This window comes from Lepidochelys olivacea, assembly GCF_965140295.1.
Source record: "Lepidochelys olivacea isolate rLepOli2 genome assembly, chromosome: 2".
Lineage (NCBI taxonomy): Eukaryota > Metazoa > Chordata > Testudines > Cheloniidae > Lepidochelys > Lepidochelys olivacea.
In genome coordinates this window covers 21,268,210-21,288,172 of record NC_140412.1, presented here as the reverse complement: position 1 = coordinate 21,288,172, position 19,963 = coordinate 21,268,210, and the positions used below count along the sequence as shown (strand labels likewise).

General features: G+C 43.3%; 3 protein-coding genes across 3 annotated transcripts in view; 2 read left to right on the top strand and 1 right to left on the bottom strand.

The window, feature by feature from the left end:
• The window catches only part of LOC311515970 (uncharacterized protein), a 191,664-nt gene that overhangs the window by 45,776 nt on the left and 125,925 nt on the right, over positions 1-19,963 (bottom strand). The gene's annotated exons all lie outside the window — the stretch shown is intronic.
• Positions 1-19,963, top strand: part of NSMCE2 (NSE2 (MMS21) homolog, SMC5-SMC6 complex SUMO ligase) — a 183,366-nt gene that overhangs the window by 88,601 nt on the left and 74,802 nt on the right. Inside the window, 1 exon segment of the mRNA XM_084619530.1 lies at positions 8,529-8,682. Within this exon segment, the coding sequence (XP_084475656.1) occupies positions 8,529-8,682 (154 nt within the window).
• Positions 1,499-3,854, top strand: LOC311515969 (myb/SANT-like DNA-binding domain-containing protein 7). Its single transcript, XM_084619531.1, has 2 exons — positions 1,499-2,680; positions 3,267-3,854. Exons 1-2 carry the CDS (start codon positions 2,098-2,100, stop codon positions 3,347-3,349), a joined length of 666 nt encoding a protein of 221 aa, XP_084475657.1. The 5' UTR covers positions 1,499-2,097; the 3' UTR covers positions 3,350-3,854.

Below are 19,963 nucleotides of genomic sequence, written 5' to 3'. Positions count from 1 at the left end.
CCCAACCGTATATGTCCTGCTAGTAAGGTGATTTCAGGCCACAGCACGAATTAATGTGTCTCAGTCATGAAATGACTCTTGGGAGTGGAATTATATTGTTGCTTTTGAAGATCTCTAGAATTGCTCACCTTCTCTTTAGAAAGTAGTTGCTTAGTTCTTGCTGATTTGCTAGATTTACCAGAGTGTGGTTTTGCTGTCACCGGGTGAGGGAATTGAGCTATTGGCCTTTGGTTGATACAGATGATAAAGGTGTTGTATCAGGGGCGCTGGAACAGGGGGGCCAGGAAGCTATGGCCTCCCACTTTTTACCAGCTATAAGGGTGAATGGTGGTGGGGCAGAGAGGAGTGAGCAGGGGGTGGGATGTTGGGGGGAAGAGGTGCTGGGGGTGGTGTGAGGGTGGGAGCATGGGGAGAAGGGGTGGTGTGGGGGTGGGGCCTTGGGGGAAGGGGCAGGGTGAGGGTGGGGGCTCAGGAAGAAGGGGTAGCAGGGGGCGGGGCCACAGTTCGGGTGCCTGTGGCCCCACCCACTTTTAGGGACCTTCTGCGGCTCCTGTCTTGTCCTGTGTGTAGAAGCCATGCTAATTCTGCAGTCATTTACCTTGGTCAGCTGTAAGGTCCATGCTTGCTGCAAGTTATCCAAATGCAATCTCTCAGATAACAAACACCAATCCTTGGTAATGTAATGATGCAAGTTCTGGCCCTTGGTTTATGTGGTTTTCTTGCTCACATTCATGTCATGCCCTTGTTCAATGCCTCATCTGAAGTGCTTCCACTGCTGGAGGTTGGGAGTGGGAGAGGCTATCGTCCCGTACGGTGAGATAGGTCCTGTTATACCATCACGACTGCATTTGACCATGCCACGCATCTCAGTTATGGTTCTGGTGTATTGTTTAAGGACAATAGGCTGACAGTGCCTTGAGCACAGAGCTGTGCTCTCGACTCACGTGAGTCACAAACAGAGCAGAAAGCGAATCACATGGTCCTCAGTGCCTTACCTCTGACTCTTTTTTTCCTGTGATAACTACATCAGTGTGCGTGGTGAGCTCCTGTTTGCTTGTGGGATGATAATCTGTAGAGAGGGACAAGTGCTTGTGTAGCGTGACTGGCATTGTCTCTGTGGCACATAGCTGTCGGAAGCTTTATTCTTTGCTTCTTGCGTGAGCCTCAGCAACTTTGGGATCACAAATGTGGGCACGGCTTGTGGTCTGCCTGACTGTATCTAGCAGAAGCTGCTGCTGTTACATAAGTTATTTAGTCACTGTGCTATCGTTATTGCTAGGGTGTAGGTCCTAGCGATTGACTGCTCTTAGGATATGACTCAGGGGTGCAGGCATACATCCATTAGTTACATATCAAGCAATGAGAGTGATAGCAGTCTGGTGAAGTTGCTGTAGAGAGGCGTATATGTGAAGCATACACTGTCTGAATAGTGTGTCCTATTGTACTGGTTTTTACATGTGTTTCAGCTTGGTAACTGTTTTCTTGTGCTTACAGTTTCTGAAGGCCTTGAGTTTTGCAACTGAGTTCAGAACAATGATGCTTTCTGTTGTGACTGAGCCTCTCCTGGAGCAATTTGCCGGGCTGAGTCCTAAATTTGTCTGTTAATGCAGCACTTGCATACTGCCGATTAGCACTGCTTGCCCTGGGCATGGGATGGCTATTTTTAGTTGGCTCCTTTGCCTCAAAGAGCAGGTGCTAGGAGTACAGTCACCTGCTGCTTGGCTGTTCTGTAGCTATCTGTGCCGTGGTCTAAACTAGGACTTTAGGTCGAATTTAGCAGCGTTAAATCGATGTAAACCTGCACCCGTCCACATGATGAAGCCCTTTATTTCGACTTAAAGGGCTCTTAAAATCGATTTCCTTACTCCACCCCTGACAAGTGGATTAGCGCTTAAATCGGCCTTGCCGGGTCGAATTTGGGGTACTGTGGACACAATTCGACGGTATTGGCCTCCGGGAGCTTTCCCAGAGTGCTCCATTGTGACCGCTCTGGACAGCACTCTCAACTCAGATACACCGGCCAGGTAGACAGGAAAAGAACCGCGAACTTTTGAATCTCATTTCCTGTTTGGCCAGCATGGCAAGCTGCAGGTGACCATGCAGAGCTCATCAGCAGAGGTAACCATGATGGAGTCCCAGAATCACAAAAGAGCTCCAGCATGGACTGAACGGGACGTACGGGATCTGATAGCTGTATGGGGAGAGGAATCGGTGCTATCAGAACTCCGTTCCAGTTTTCGAAATGCCAAAACCTTTGTCAAAATCTCCCAGGACATGAAGGACAGAGGCCATAACAGGGACCCGAAGCAGTGCCGCGTGAAACTTAAGGAGCTGAGGCAAGCCTACCAGAAAACCAGAGAGGCGAACGGCCGCTCCGGGTCAGAGCCCCAAACATGCCGCTTCTATGATGAGCTGTATGCCATTTTAGGGGGTTCAGCCACCACTACCCCAGCCGGGTTGTTTGACTCCTTCAATGGAGATGGAGGCAACACAGAAGCAGGTTTTGGGGACGAAGAAGATGATGATGATGATGAGGTTGTAGATAGCTCACAGCAAGCAAGCGGAGAAACCGGTTTTCCCAACAGCCAGGAACTGTTTCTCACCCTGGACCTGGAGCCAGTACCCCCCAAACCCTCCCAAGGCTGCTTCCTGGACCCAGCAGGCGGAGAAGGGACCTCCGGTGAGTGTACCTTTTTAAAATACTATACATGGTTTAAAAGCAAGCATGTGAAAGGATTACTTTGCCCTGGCATTCGCTCTCCTGGATGTACTCCCAAAGCCTTTGCAAAAGATTTCTGGAGAGGGCAGCCTTATTGCATCCTTCATAGTAGGACACTTTACCACTCCAGGCCAGTAACACGTACTCAGGAATCATTGTACAACAAAGCATTGCAGTGAATGTTTGCTGGCGTTCAAACAACATCCGTTCTTTATCTCTCTGTGTTATCCTCAGGAGAGTGAGATATCATTCATGGTCACCTGGTTGAAATAGGGTGCTTTTCTTCAGGGGACACTCAGAGGAGCCCGTTCCTGCTGGGCTGTTTGCCTGCAGCTGAACAGAAATGTTCCCCGCTGTTAGCCACAGGGAGGGGGGAGGGTTGAGGGGGTAGCCACGCGGTGGGGGGAGGCAAAATGCGACCTTGTAACGAAAGCACATGTACTATGTATGTAATGTTAACAGCAAGGTTTGCCCTGAAAGAGTGTAGCCACTGTTTTATAAAATGTGTCTTTTTAAATACTGCTGTCGCTTTTTTTTTCTCCACCAGCTGCATGTGTTTCAATGATCACAGGATCTTCTCCTTCCCAGAGGCTAGTGAAGATTAGAAAGGAAAAAAAAACGCACTTGTGATGAAATGTTCTCTGAGCTCATGCTGTCCTCCCCCACTGACAGAGCACAGACAAATGCGTGGAGGCAAATAATGTTAGAGTGCAGGAAAGCACAAAATGACCGGGAGGAGAGGTGGCGGGCTGAAGACAGGGCTGAAGCTCAAATGTGGCGGCAACGTGGTGAGAGGAGGCAGGATTCAATGCTGAGGCTGCTGGAGGACCAAACAAGTATGCTCCAGTGTATGGTTGAGCTGCAGCAAAGGCAGCTGGAGCACAGACTGCCACTACAGCCCCTGTGTAACCAACCGCCCTCCTCCCCAAGTTCCATAGCCTCCACACCCAGACGCCCAAGAACGCGGTGGGGGGGCCACCGGCCAACCAGCCACTTCGCCACAGAGGATTGCCCCAAAAAAAGAAGGCTGGCATTCAATAAATTTTAAAGTTGTAAACTTTTAAAGTGCTGTGTGGCATTTTCCTTCCTTCCTCCACCACCCCTCCTGGGCTACCTTGGTAGTCATCCCCCTATTTGTGTGATGAATGAATAAAGAATGCATGAATGTGAAGCAACAATGACTTTATTGCCTCTGCAAGCAATGATTGAAGGGAGGAGGGGAGAGTGGTTAGCTTACAGGCAAGTAGAGTGAACCAAGGGGCGGGGGGTTTCATCAAGGAGAAACAAAGAGAACTTTCACACCGTAGCCTGGCCAGTCATGAAACTGGTTTTCAAAGCTTCTCTGATGCGTACCGCGCCTCCTGTGCTCTTCTAACCGCCCTGGTGTCTGGCTGCGCGTAACCAGCAGCCAGGCGATTTGCCTCAACCTCCCACCCCACCATACACGTCTCCCCCTTACTCTCACAGATATTGTGGAGCACACAGCAAGCAGTAATAACAGTGGGAATATTGGTTTCGCTGAGGTCTAAGCGAGTCAGTAAACTGCACCAGCGCGCCTTTAAACGTCCAAATGCACATTCTACCACCATTCTGCACTTGCTCAGCCTGTAGTTGAACAGCTCCTGACTACTGTCCAGGCTGCCTGTGTACGGCTTCATGAGCCATGGCATTAAGGGGTAGGCTGGGTCCCCAAGGATACATATAGGCATTTCAACGTCCCCAACAGTTATTTTCTGGTCTGGGAATAAAGTCCCTTCCTGCAGCTTTTGAAACAGACCATAGTTCCTGAAGATGCGAGCATCATGTACCTTTCCTGGCCATCCCACGTTGATGTTGGTGAAACGTCCCTTGTGATCCACCAGAGCTTGCAGCACTATTGAAAAGTACCCCTTGCGGTTTATGTACTCGGTGGCTTGGTGCTCCGGTGCCAAGATAGGGATATGGGTTCCGTCTATGGCCCCACCACAGTTAGGGAATCCCATTGCAGCAAAGCCATCCACTATGACCTGCACATTTCCCAGGGTCACTACCCTTGATATCAGCAGATCTTTGATTGCGTGGGCTACTTGCATCACAGCAGCCCCCACAGTAGATTTGCCCACTCCAAATTGATTCCCAACTGCCTGGTAGCTGTCTGGCGTTGCAAGCTTCCACAGGGCTATTGCCACTCGCTTCTCAACTGTGAGGGCTGCTCTCATCTTGGTATTCATGCGCTTCAGGGCAGGGGAAAGCAAGTCACAAAGTTCCATGAAAGTGTCCTTATGCATGCGAAAGTTTCGCAGCCACTGGGAATCGTCCCAGACCTGCAACACTATGCGGTCCCACCAGTCTGTGCTTGTTTCCCGAGCCCAGAATCGGCGTTCCACAGCATGAACCTGCCCCATTAGCACCATGATGCATGCATTGGCAGGGCCCATGCTTTCAGAGAAATCTGTGTCTGTGTCCATGTCCTGATCACTCACGTGACCGCGCTGACGTCGCCTCCTCGCCCAGTATTGCTCTGCCAGGTTCCGGTGCTGCATATACTGCTGGATAATGTGTGTGGTGTTTAATGTGCTCCTAACTGCCAAAGTGAGCTGAGCGGCCTCCATGTTTGCCTTGGTATGGCGTCTGCACAGAAAAAAGGCGTGGAACGATTGTCTGCCGTTGCTCTGATGGAGGGAGGGGCGACTGATGACACAGCTTACAGGGTTGTCTTCAGGGAGCTAAAATCAACAAAGGGGGTGGCTTTACATCAAGGAGTATTTCAGGCAAGACTTCACGAAGGGTTCCAATAAGAAATGGTGCACCTAAGTTATTGTTCTTATTGGAACAAGGAGGTTAGTCTGGCCTCTGATTGATACATGGCTAGATTTACCTCGCTGCACCTTCTCTGTGACTGACTGCAGTGTGACCTAGAGGAATGAGTCCCCTAGACAGGGGAGGGGGGTGAAGCAAATGAGTACAAAACAAATCTGGTCTATTTCTTGTTTTGATCCACTCCATCTATCTTTTACATCTTTGCCTGGCAGCAGACGGTGCAGAAGGACTGCATGCCATCCACATCTCATGGCTGCTCGGCAGAAGATGGTACAGTACGACTAGCCATCCTCATCTCTTGCCTGCCTGGCAGAAGATGGTACAATACGACTGCTAGCCATCCTCACCTATTGCCTGCCCGGCAGAAGATGGTACAGTATGACTGCTAGCAATCCGTATCGCCTGCCTGCTCACCATAAGACGGTTCAATAGGACTGACTGCAGGACTAAAGAGAATGACCTGGTCAAGTCACTCCAAATTTAGTCCCTGCGCCCATGTCTGCCCAGGCGCTTCCGGCCGACGTGGCCAGGAACACCTCGGACATGACAATGACTGCTACCAGTCGTATTGCATCGTCTGCTACCAGAAGGCAATGGGTTGCTGCTACTGTGTAGCAATGCAGTATCACGATTGCCAGCACCCAGGAGACATATGGTGACAGTGAGCTGAGCGGGCTCAATGCTTGCTGTGATATGGCGTCTGCACAGGTAACTCAGGAAAAAAGGCGCGAAACGATTGTCTGCCCTTGCTTTCACGGAGGGAGGGAGGGAACGGGGGCCTGACGATATGTACCCAGAACCACCCACAACAATGTTTTAGCCCCATCAGGCATTGGGATCTCAACCCAGAATTCCAATGGGCAGCGGAGACTGCGGGAACTGTGGGATAGCTACCCACAGTGCAACGCTCCGGAAGTTGATGCTTGCCTCGGTACTGTGGAAGCACTCCGCGGAGTTAATGCACTTAATGCACTTAGAGCATTTTCTGTGGGGACACACACACTCGAATATATAAAACCGATTTCTAAAACAACAACTTCTATAAATTTGACCTAATTCCGTAGAGTAGACATACCCTGTGAGCCTTGCTGCTGACGGTTGGTCTACTGTTGGTTTTTCCAGCCTTCTTCATATCCCAGAGCCTGTTTCCTGCCTGTGGGTGTGGTCACTGTGCTCTCTTGGGGTATGCCTCCACCTAGGGGCCGGACATGGTGGCCGCTTCCAGGAGCTGCGTGGAGCCAGGGAAGGCAGGAAGCCTGCCTTAGCCCTGCTGCGCCGCCACCTGAGAGCCACCTGAGATAAGCATTGCCCGGTTGGAGCCCGCACCCCTGCCCCAGCCCACAACCTGAACCCTTCATTTTGGCCCCTCCCCAGAGCCCGCACCACCTTCTGCATCCTAACCCCCTGCCCCAGCCCAGTGAAAGTGAGTGGGGGGGACAAGCAATGGAAGGAGAGGGACTGGAGTAAGTGGAGGGCAGGGCCTTGGAGAAGGGGTGGGGCAGGGCCTCGGGGAAGGGATGGGGCAGGGGGCGGAGCAAGGGTGTTCGATTCTGTGCCGTTAGAAAGATAGCAGCCCTCATTACACCAGGGGTCTCTAGCCTCTTTGTACCTCTTGGAACCAGTAGGGGATATGGTATAACGGCTTGACCTGGCTGATGCACCAAGTAACCTTCCTTGACAGGCCTCTGTTTTCTCTTTTGCAGCCCTATTGCATGCATGGGGGTATGGTTAGGTCTAGCATGGGAGGTAGAGTAAGGTTGGCTCAAGTGAAATGTTGTCTCTCCCTTCCTCTTTCAGATATGCAACCTGTTGGTCTGTCTATCCCCATTTACAATTGGCTGGGGGCAATAATCACATGGCACAGTGTTACAAAATGAAAGAAAAAAAAATCTAAATCTCTTTTTTTGGATTCTCAAAATGCTTTTCCTATGGTTGGGACAGGGTGTCTCTCACTCATCATACAGTGAGTGCCCTCACTTTCAACCTCCAAAATTCTCTTCTTCCATCATGCCCACATGTAAATACTCTGAAGGGTAAGGATCACAACTCTTCACCAGCCTGTAAAGCACATTGCTCACTGTTGGTAATATGCAAATAAATAAGCTGTGTTTCCTTATATATTAGCTTTTTGTATTATTTTGTTTGGTACTGTGCTCATTCATGGATATAGATTGTAATCTCCTCATCAGAGCTGGTTGGAAAATGAGAGGAAAACATATGCAAAAATGTTCATGAAATTTCAGCTCCATTTTTTGTAGAAATTTCATTGTTCGTGAAAATTTCCAGCCAGCTCTTTAGGGCAGGAACTTATTGTTTGGAAAACTTCACATATCTTAAGTCTGGCCTAGTGGATAGAACACTGGATTAGAGCTCAGGAGACCTGGGTTCCATTCCTGCTTCTGGCTTACTCAGAGACCTTGGGGAAATCCCTTCACCTCTGTTTCTCAGATTCTCAATCTGTAAAATGATGATAATGTTATTTACCATTTTTGTAAAGTTCTATATAAGAGCTAGATGATAATAGTATAAGGTGCCTATGTAATAGGGTGACCAGATGTCCTGATTTTATAGGGACAGTCTCAATTTTGGGGTCTTTTTCTTTTATATGTTCCTATTACCCCACACCCCTGTCCCAGTTTTTCATACCTGCTGTCTGGTCACCCTCGTATGCATGCAACGTTACCCTGGATGCCATTAAAATCTTTATACTCAGGGTTGTTAACTGCATACCTCATACTACAATTTTTCTCTATTCTGAGTAGAGGGAAGACTGCCTGTACAGCAGCACAGGTAAATGTCTCTGTGCATTAATTGTCTAGATTTTAAGGATGACCACTGGATATATAAATAATTGCCATGGGGTTATGGTTCCAGATTGTTACAGCCTTTGGTTTAGTGGGAGACTGGAGAAGATCTCGTTAGATTCATATTATTGCACCTACTCTCTCTGCTTTGGGTTGGGGGATTATATTATAGAGAGTAACAAAGTTGCATTTATTTTTCTTTTCAGATAAAACAAGACAAACCAGAAAATATACCAGATCTAAAAGATTTAGTAAAAAAAAAATTCACTGCATTGGAAAGCAAAAACGATGACTCAGATTTGCAAAGAAATGAAAAATATATACATTTTATGGAACAGCTTAAAAGAATGAGAAAACAGTGTAAGTCTTCATTTTTTAAAATAATGGTTTCCTGGAAATACAGTGTGGTTCTATATACATATAATATGTTGGTTTATTAATAGAATGTTTTAAAATACAAACCAGCCAAACAGAACTCAGATATTTATATGCATTCCTCATACAGGACTTATTTAAATTTATCATTCACATAGTTAAGTGAACAGCCCAGTAAGTAACAACCTTATTATTTTATTTAATCTGTCATAGTGCTGGTCTTATTTGCATACATATGCAATGCAAAGCTTCTTTCACATCCCTTTTTTCTGTTTGAAGGTGGGTTTTTCTTTTAAAAATACTCTTTTCTCTGAATTGGTAGGATCTCCAAAAAGGAGATCCTAGGTAAGCTGTTTTCATTTGTTGTTTTAACAAATTGCCCCTATTTCACAACTTAGGATATGTTGCAACCCTAAAGAGACCTTTGCTTTAATCGTAGAACTATATTGCTGGAAAATGCTTACTGTGTGTGTTCTCAGGTTTACTGCTTCTACACACGCACTGTGTAGCTTATTAAAATCTGTCTGGCTTAATTCATGTTGATTGACCAAGTGGTAAAATTGTAAATTATTGCGCTCGAGCTGTCAGAGAAGTGAGGAAGTTAGCAGTTCTAATGTTTATACAAGACAACAAAATTGTGTTTGGTTTTTTTTATTGCACAGTGACTGTAATAGCTATTAAAAAATTATTCTGAGCAGCCATGCTGGGAAAATTCATGGGTCCTAAAATCATATGTATCATTCTCACCCTGTCCCATCATGATTACACTTTAGAATCATATTGTTTCGCTTTCCATCCCTTGACCCCTGTCCCTGTGTCGTTCTCCCACAACACACACATACTTGGATTTCAACATAAACTGATAGCTCAAGTATTGCAGGAATCATAGATTAATGATTTACACACTTGAAAGCTGAGACGCTGGGGGCTTTCATAAAGCAGTGTTTTTCAACTTGCAATCCTGGTCGCTGATCCAAAGCCCATTGAACTCAGTGGAAGGACTCTCCTATTGACTTCTATGGGCTTTGGATCGGTCCCCTAGAAAGACTTATGGAGTGAGAGGATGATGATATTGAATTGTAGGTCTGATCGCTCAAGACTTGTCTGGAGTAGAGATGAATGCTGTGCATTATTTGAAAATTGAGACCCCAAGTTCTCCAGTGGTGTGTGACGTTTGTTTCCCATCCTTATGATTTACAAGATATTGGGCTTCAGAACGATCACTGGTCTATCAGCCTATCTGTGCTCTTGGGACTGAATATAGCAAGACGCAGACCACAACCAGTGTAACCTTCAGTTCCTGCATAATCATCAAATTATTTCTGCCCCGCCATTACGTTGTAATTCCAGATTTCCAGGTGTTAGTTTCTGAATTACAAAGAGCTTGATAATAGAAACTGGATTTGTTTCCCACCCTGTAATTGGCTGTAGATTGCCTGCCTAAATATATTTTATCTATGGCCAAGTGACCAAGTATTAACCAGTAGAATTATTAAACATCACCCAAATTAATCAAGCATAATAGGAATGGCTGGGGTTTTTTTTTTATAGGAGGGGAATATTTTATTGTTGCTGTTGCCTGAAACCCAGCTGATGTTTCTCTTAATAGCTATTAGGATTTTTGTTTTGGTTGTTCACTGAAGACAAATTAGGAGGGTGCCAGCAGATGTTGATGTTGGATGGACCAGTGTGCTCTGTACGTGGACTGTTGATCAGTTGTGGCAGTTTGGGAGCAGTCGCACACATGTTGGTTTTGATCCGGTGTTCCATCACGTTTGAGCCTATCACAATGTTTAGAATAATCCGAAAGGTTGAATGGAAAAACATTAGATGAACTTTACAGGCAAACTTGAGTACACTCTAATGATCCTAAATTAAAATAAGCACACTGGAACCTCTCTCTTGCTCGTTCGCTCTCTCTCTGTGTTATCAAAAGGAAAACTAAATGCCTCTTTATGGCTGAGAATATAAGTGTATCAGAGATGGGAAATGCAAGTTATACTCCACAAAGCAACCACAACTCTGCTGCCTTGTGCACCTGTCCATAGCATGCACATATCCATGCCATCTCTTGTTCATGAACACCCTCCCTGAAGTGGACTGTAAAGCTAATATTCCTTCTTGCTTCTGTGTTTCCTTAAGAACCACTTTTGCCATAGAGCCTACAGGACATTGCCAAATGATAATGGTTAGGTAGAGAGCCAGCAGGGATTGTTCATATTCAATTGATATATAGAATTTCTATAATTTAATTGAATAATGATTTGGAACCATCAAACTGTGCACTAGCTAATCGTGTAGCCATGCGATCTTATTGCTGATACTCTTGTCCTTCACCCTCTTTCTCTTCTATTGTTTGTTACCCTCACATGTCACTTGTCTTAACCCCCGCCCCCCCCCAAAAAAACCCCTGAATCTGCAAGCACATGAGTTGAACTCATTGAAACTACTCGTGTGCTTAAAGTTAGGCACATGTCTAGATTTTTGTAGGCTCAGAGGCTAAGAATGTAAACTCTTTGGGGCAGAGACTGTGTTTGCCTATGTGTTTGTACAGTACCTAGCACAATCAGGTCTTGATCCTGATAGGAACCTCTGGGCACAACTGGACTATAATCAGTAAATATTAATAGTATTCTAAAATGTAAGATTGGACCTATAGAATAGTGTCAGAATCTACCTAAGTGCAGTACCTGTGCACTGGGACCTAAGCCAGTGTGTCTAGAGAAGGAATGAGCACAGGGATGGGAGTCAAGAAGTTCTGAGTTATAATCCCAGCTCTGTTGCTGATTTGGGGCCTAATTCAAAAATCACTGAGGTAAGGGGCAACACTCCCATTGGTTTCAATAGGGCGTTAGATCAGGCCTATTGGGCACCGTGGACATACTAAGTATTGTTGTTAGAATTATTTGAGGGGGTCAACAAGCATGTGAACATGGGGGATCCAGTGGATATAGTGTACTTAGATTTTCAGAAAGCCTTTGCCAAGGTCCCTCACCAAAGGCTCTTAAGCAAAGTAAGCTGTCATGGGATAAGAGGGAAGGTCCTCTAAGGTAGCTAAAAGATCGGAAACAAAGGGTAGGAATAAATAGTCAGTTTTCAGAATAGAGAGAGGTATTTCTTCACACAACGCACATTCAACCTGTGGAACTCTTTGCTAGAGGATGTTGTGAAGGCCAAGACTATAACAGGGATCAAAAAAGAACTAGATAAATTCATTGAGGATAGGTCCATCAATGGCTATTAGCCAGGATGGGCAGGGATGGTGTCCCTAGCCTCTGTTTGCCAGAAGCTGGGAATGAGCAACAGGGAATGGATCACTTGATGATTACCTGTCTGTTCATTCCCTCTTGGGTACCTGGCATTGGCCACTGTCGGAAGACAGGATACTGGGCTAGATGGACCTTTGGTCTGACCCAGTATGGCCATTCTTATGCTCTTATGTTCTTATGGTTAATTTAGCAACAAATTAGAAGATCTGGTGAATTCTCTCTCGTTCTAAGGTATGATCTGATATTGAATCTGTAGTACAATGTGTAAGTATTCTTTAACATGTACTTGTAATATAAATGACTACAAATGACTTTGCATTTGCAAAAGGGTAGTGTTAAGGTTGTACATGGATCCTGAACTGCAGCTTCACTGCTGATTGCTTAGCCATGCAACTTGATCAACACTTTCAATAAAGCTTTTGGTATGGAATTTCCTGGATTATAAAAAAGAAAGAAAGAAGAAAGCAAGAAAAGTATAAAAAGGAGATAATTTCTGTTGGGTTTTCAAAAACTCCAGAACTATTTGGCTAGGCACCACTGGACCATGAGGTACCATGCACTTCAGAAAATTCTGCAAGAAAGAGACCCTTTCCTGTGAATCTTTGGAGCTTGTCAGATGGGTAAAGTGCAATAAACCCTCCACAGCAGCAGAGGTGATAGGGTGCCTCAAAGCAGGATTCCTTACTGCATCTCTTTCAGACTGCAGGTACTCTCCCTCAACCCCTTGTTCAGCACTGTGCAGCTAAGTTAGGCATGCATGATCAGGTGCACAGTGATGCATTCCTTAGCTGCACGTTGCATAAGCTTAGTGAAGAATGCTGCAAAATATACTGTGAATGAATGACAAGTGATTTTCAAAGATGCCTAAGTCCCTTTTCCAAAATTGACTTAGATTCTTAAGAGAGACAATGGTAGATATGTACCACCTTCTGTTGGTTTAAGGAACAAACTTTTGAGCTACACAGAGCTCTTCCTCAGGTCCCTTAGATTCTTAAGTCACACAATCATGACTTAGTCTCCTAGGTCACCTAGGCACTTTTGAAAAATGCACCTGAAGTTAATTCCAAACCAATTATAACTGGAGCACTGCTAAGCACTTCCATCACTGAAGACTATTTCATCTTTCTACTCTTAGCTGCTTAGGTTGTCGAGCAGTTTAAAAAGAAAATACAATTATTTCTTTTATTATGGCAAAATTACATTTTTTACCATTTCCCCCTCTCAAAAATGGCTGAGTTGTCAGTGTTCAAATGTTTAAAAGAAATCACTTTTGGACACAGATGAATTGTGGAAAATGTAATAAAGTGTGGAAATTTCAGGAGGTTCTAAATGACTGCAAATGGGGTTAGTAAGGAAACTGCTCTACAGCCTTAACTATAGATATGACTCCCACTATAATGCATACAAGTCTCGATTCTTCAAAGTGCTGAGTGAGTGATCTGTCCCTGATTCAGTGAAATACTTAAGCACATGCTTAACTTTAAGCACATGAGTAGACACCTTGAAATAAATGGGATTACGCATGTGCTTGAATGTTTTGCTTGCTTGTGATGAGAGCTCAGCCCCTTGCAGGATTGACCCCAAGGGGACTAAGTCATGGTTACTTTGGAATCATAACTTTGCATTTTGTGTCTCTTGTATGTTGTTAAAATCTCAACTACTGTATAATATTGCACTAAAGTAGCCTTTTCATTTGATGCCAGTGTATATCAAAGGCACCCTCTGGAATGCTATATGAGATTTTACCTGCCTTTAAGGAAGATAAAAATGAAGACCTTATTTAATTGAGAGTGTTAATTTAATGCTGATCGTTCCTAGAAGGGATAATCAGGAGGTACAATCTGTACCTCTGTGACCTATGTTACTCATGTTATTAACTTTTATCGTTCTAAGGTTATTTAGTATCCCATTTAATGTTCAAAAGATGCCAAGTTTCATAGGTGTTTATAGAAGCTGGTAGCATGCACTTTAGAATTCTAGTACTTGTGGCACCTTAGAGACTAACCAATTTATTTGAGCATGAGCTTTCGTGAGCTACAGCTCACTTCATCAGATGCATCCGATGAAGTGAGCTGTAGCTCACGAAAGCTCATGCTCAAATAAATTGGTTAGTCTCTAAGGTGCCACAAGTACTCCTTTTCTTTTTGCGAATACAGACTAACACGGCTGTTACTCTGAAACCTTTAGAATTCTAGCTGCTACATTTCACGCACGCACAAAACAAAAGCAAAACTGCCGTACTCATTTTGTAGAAAACATTAAGACTGAAGTGAATGACAAAATACTGCTGCCAGTGCTGGGGTCTGCCAGCCAATTTAAGGAGTGCATTTGGAAGGATGGGAGAGATAAAATGTTGCTGGTAGGGTAACACATCATTTTTAGATGCACTATTGGTTTTGGCATTCTTTTCTCTGAGCAAAATAAGCAATGGGATATAGTTTGGAATGTAGCAACATAGCATTTGTAATGAACCTCCCTGCCCTCTCCACAGGCAGAAATCTGCTTCGGAAGCTTTGGAAGGAAAGAGTTGATAGCAGAGTTGACATTTTGCTAAGATAGATTCATGGCCAATATAAACAAGGAGGTATTTTCAAAAGATACAGTTTTAATTGTAGCTGTTCAAATAAGGATGCCAAGGAATCAAGTTGTCTGATGTTTTTATTTCCAAATCATGCATTTAGCAGGATTTGTAATTTAGAATTTTTTCTTTTAAATTCAATTTTGGATAGTAAAAAAATGCTATGTAAGGAACTCCCTTTAGATTAATAAAACAGGAAGTAAATGGATTTGCCTCTAATATGATAAGGAAACAAGCACTAACACAATATACTGCAGATTGATAAGTATCATCTAAATAATCCTCACAACACTCTAGTGGGGTAGGTAGATAACTATTATTATCTCAATTTAGCCGATGAGAGACTTGAGGCACATGGGTGAAGCTAGTTGCCCAAAGCCATACAACTCACTGGCTGACCTGGGATTGCATTTTGGCAGTTCTTAACGTCCAGATCTGTGCTTATTTCTCTTCTCTTTAGTCTCAGCCATCTTGGCATTAAAGCAGTTCAAAAAGAAGGTTGCAATCTTCTTAAAAAAATATTTTTATTCTTATAATTATAATGGTGAAAGTATAATTTTAATTAATTACATGGAGACCAATTATGGGAAGTTTCAGCTCAAAAGGTGAAAGTTATAAGTGATTTAAAAAGGGCTTAGAATGGATATTGCTATGACAGTCAGTGCTGAACATGACCTGAGGTTTTGGTCTCAGTAAAATTCCTAGTGGCAGGTCATCATAATATATCAAAGAGAAAAAGAATGGTCTAGTGGTTAGAGAGCTAGCCTGGGACCTGAGACACCCAAGTTCAATTGCTTGCTCTGCCACAGACCTCCTGTATGACTTTGGGTAAGTCATTTAGTCTTTCAGTGCCTCAGTTCCCCATCTGTAAAATGGGGATAATAGTACTTCTTACCTCACAGGGTGGTTGTTGTTAGGGTAAACACATTAAAGATTATGAGATGCTCAGATACTACACTAACGAGGGCCATGGAGGTATCTAAGATAGATGCCTGAATCACAAAATTACCATCATAGTTGGCAATCTCAGCTGAAAGGCCAAAGACAGAATGAACTATGGACTCTGAACTCTCCTGACACCCTCTGAGGTGGTCCTTCCAGGTCACAGCTGAAGTACATTGGCAGGATATCTCAGGAAAACAAGCAGCAGTGAGTTTACTCATACACTACATACTTGGTGGATTAACAGAAAACTTCAGTCTCAAGGTTGTCAGACTGGCACTGAATACATATGAAGAGGAAAAAAAGCATTTGAGTGAGTAGGTGTTTTGTACTGAGAATAAATGGTTCAGCCTTCAGTGTACAGTAAAAATGTCTTATTTATGAATTTCTTGGAAGCTTTTCTGTCCTCTGTTGGCCTTAGCTTTTCTTTAGAAGTTAGGTAACTGCTGGTGGCCATCACAATAAACAATAACAAATAATATTTTTGCTCATCGTTTCAGTCTGTTCCCATATTTCTTGATGACACAGTAATCCATGTAAACAATTTACAGAATTACAAAAAAATCACATCATGTCTTATAAATTTCAGATAAGTAATATACATATCAATGATCACTGCAGTTTACATCTAAATTTCTGAAAACTTTAGGAGATTGCAAAGACTGACCATTTGGGTAATATCATGTTTCACATAAAGCACAAGGAACATGTGATTTCTGGTCCTCAAAAGCATGACAAACTACATCAAAAAGATTTTCTGTTCACTCTTGAGGTGTTTGGGTTTTTTTACTCTTTTTCTGGAAAATTAAACATTTTCTTTTTGATTAAATTCTAAGTGGTTGAAGAAAATATTTTGGCCCTTTCTGCCTGATTAGTATAATTTTGTATTCCATTCTCAAAGGCAGAGAGAAGGAGAAATGGGGGCCTTGATGATAGCAGAGGCAGAGAGAGGTTGAGATGCATGGAGGTAAAAAAAAGAGAAAATAGCAGAAGGGAGAGAAAATGAGAGAAGAAGAGAAGTGAGTGACTGATAGAAAGAAATAACCAGTTTAGTATTAATTATTCTGTAGCACTCAGAAGTGTGGTAGAGGCTTCACAGCAAATTTAGAATGATGCATTTCCTACCTAAAGAGCTTACTGTCTAAATTTTAGACACGATGAAATGTACACGGGTGACAAATTGTAAGGAGAGAATGGACCAGAAAAGAATAGGGACACAGTACCTCAGTCATGTTTTATTCAGTTTAGATGTGCATTTCTTAGCAGTTCAAATAAAGGACTAAAGAAATTGATGATGATGGTGGAAAATCAAGAAAACATCCATGCAGCTGTAAAGTTAATGAACTGTATTTTATTTGGCTGCTTGGAAAGATGCCTCTCTTCCCAACGGGGTCTTGGCTTTCTTTTTATCCCTCTTACGGCTGTGTGATCACTTTGACACCTTTATGTTTTGGGCTCTATGCCCCCAATATGGCAAGGGAGTGTGAAGAAGATGCAGGAGCTCCATTGCAGCCAAGCATTTGTGCTGAGCGGGTTGGCGGGTAGTGATCGATTTATTGGGGATCGATTTATCGCGACTCGTCTAGCTGCAATAAATCGATCCCCGAACTGCTGCCTGTACTCCACCTTGGCAGGAGGAGTAAGCAGAGTTGATGGGGGAGCCTCCGCGGTCGACTCATCGCCATGAGGACGGCCAGGTAAGTCAAAGTAAGATACTTCAGCTACGCAAATATCTTGGTTCGAACCCCCGCCCTAGTGTAGCCCAGGCCTAAGGCCAAGCAGACCAAACGATGATCCATTAGCATGAGTCAGCAGCACTCCCTGTGGCAATTTCACAGAAACTGAGTTTACTGAAAGGAAAATATTTATATATTTACAGTACATTAAACATATTATCTTCCTTATAGACCACAGTGTATCTTTCAGAACAATTCCAAGCTGTTCAGCCAATGCACATTGGGCCCAATGCTCAGCTAGTGTAAATTGGTGTAGTTCCACTGAAGTCACCAGAATGTCACTGATTTACACCAGGTAAAGATCTGGCCCACTATATTTAGAACACACAGTAAGCTTAATAAACATCCTTTAATTCCTTATGAGAAATAGTTACCCTGCATTTAACACAGATTTTAATATTTCAGTGGTTTCATTTCCCTCTTGAAAGTGTCAGAAATGAGTAAATTATAGTAAAGAATGCGTTCTTTCCAACTTAATATTTTATCAAGGGTGAAATGCATCTAAGATCAGTGAAGTTATTTTTCTTTGCTATAATTTGGTTACTTTTTTTCTCTTAATATATGATTAAATATGTTTCTCCTTCCCCAAATGCACAATCTGAAGCTTTATGGACCTAATCCAAAACACACTTAAGTCAATGGGAGTCTTTCCATTGACTTCATTGGCTTGTGATCAGACCCTATATGCCAAGTTCTGGTACAAAGTGAATTTTTTGACTGATTTAAATCAAACAAGAAACTAGGAAAAGAATTCCCCGTGTGCCAGCATACCATATGCGTGTCAGGCTTCAGGAACAGAAAGAGAGGCTTTTCACTGTGGGAAGACCAATGCCAGCCTGATTGTTTTATCAGACTCAACCCATCAAATAATAATTGCTATAGCTGAAGTCTAATGAATAAAGAACTGTATTAAAAGGCAAAACAAGAATGATTTTCAAGACACAATCTAGGTAATTGTTCAGCAACTCCATTATTACGGTAGGCAAAGTAAACTATCAGCCTACCTTACGGTTTTCTGTAGCGCCCATCGCTACAGTTCTTGCTTATCCCTGCAACTCAGATAAAACCTTCCCCCGCCCACAACAAGCTTTTAGCGTGATATGTTCTATGATGGGGATAGAACATATCATGTAGGATAGCTCAGTGGTTTGAGCATTGGCCTGCTAACCCCCAGATTGTGAGTTCAATCCTTGAGGGGGCCATTTAGGGATCTGGGGCAAAAATTGGGGATTGGTCCTGCTTTGAGCAGGGGGTTGGACTAGATGACCTCCTAAGGTCCCTTTGAACCCTGAGATTCTATGATTCTATATAAGTCCAATACAGCTGGGCTCAGATCCTGCAAACACTGACTGAGTAATGTCATGCATGTGAGTAGTCCTACTGAAGTTACTCACCTTCATAAGTGTAGTATCTGGGCCGTGGTTTATGAAGACATTTTCCAGACCCTGCGCACTCCCTTTACCACTTCCCTCATTTTACCCACCTGCTCCCCACTCTGAATCAGCATCCTTCCTGGTCCTTCTACAGCTGCTTTTCCTTTTCAGATGACCAGGCTGCCTCCTAATCTTCTCTTCAGCTTTCTCTCTGGTAGCTCCTCCTTAGGGAAACCTTATGCCATAGAAGATGGTATTATTGTAGGCAAATACATAATACAGTTGTCTGGGTCTGAATATTTTTTTATTGATTTCACTTGCTTTTTGGTGCAGAATCATTGATGTGACAGTAAGCTAGGCAGGTCTGATTATAACAGGTAGGAAAAGCAACAATCTAGAGGAAAGTAGTAGTTATACAATACTAACAGTATTTTCATGGTGCTGTAAAAAGTACTGTTAGTGGTATGCTGGCTTTACATTTTTGCTAGAGATGGAAAAACTAGTAGCTGAGGGAGTCATGACACCCAGTGTTTCAAACTTCAGTTGTAAATGAAAGAGGAGCTTTTCCATATCATTTATTTGGCTTAATTCTTGTGCCTAATGGCTGCATATATACCATAAACATTGTGAAGGAGCAACCATGGAAACACTTGTTTTGTTGCGTTGCTAAATTTACTCTGGGTTGAATATTAACACAGTGCCTGGCAGTACTTTAAAAGCAAAAATAGCTTAAGCGTGACTCACTATGAGTCATTTACTGCGAGCCCTGCTATATTGCCTAGAGCTTGACATTGAACAAGTTGGCAGCCTGTATTGCTACATTTTTTTTCTAGGAACTCTGAACACATTTCATTCTTTTGAATTCTCTTGTGCAACAATATTAAACACAGAAATGTGTTTGTTTTCCTTTCAAAGTCAAATGAATCAGAAGATGGGGAAACAAAAGAGTATTTTTCTTGGCGATTCTCGAAAAGTTGGATTCTGAGAATTATCCTTTAGCTACAAGAACAAAATGATTGCATGTATGTTAAAAGTTAATATCACTTTGCCCAGGTTATGTGTAACATATACTTTCAACATTTTAACCTCTGTTGAAGGTACTGTCCAAACTATCCTTTTTTTTTTTTTGAGAATATTTTGTTTTGAGACTGAGTTGCTGTGTCGCTTAAAAACCTCTTTTCTTTTGCTGGCAAAGGTTTTATAATGGGAAGTTTGTCAACTCTAAGAGGCTGACAAAACCGTCAACAGTATTCCTATTGGCCTCTGTATTTCATAGGCACACCCTAAGTGGGACAGTTGGTATCTGACAGCAGGAAAGTGAATAGCTTGCTCGCTAACTGTGGGAAAGCCTACAAACGATCAGCTGAT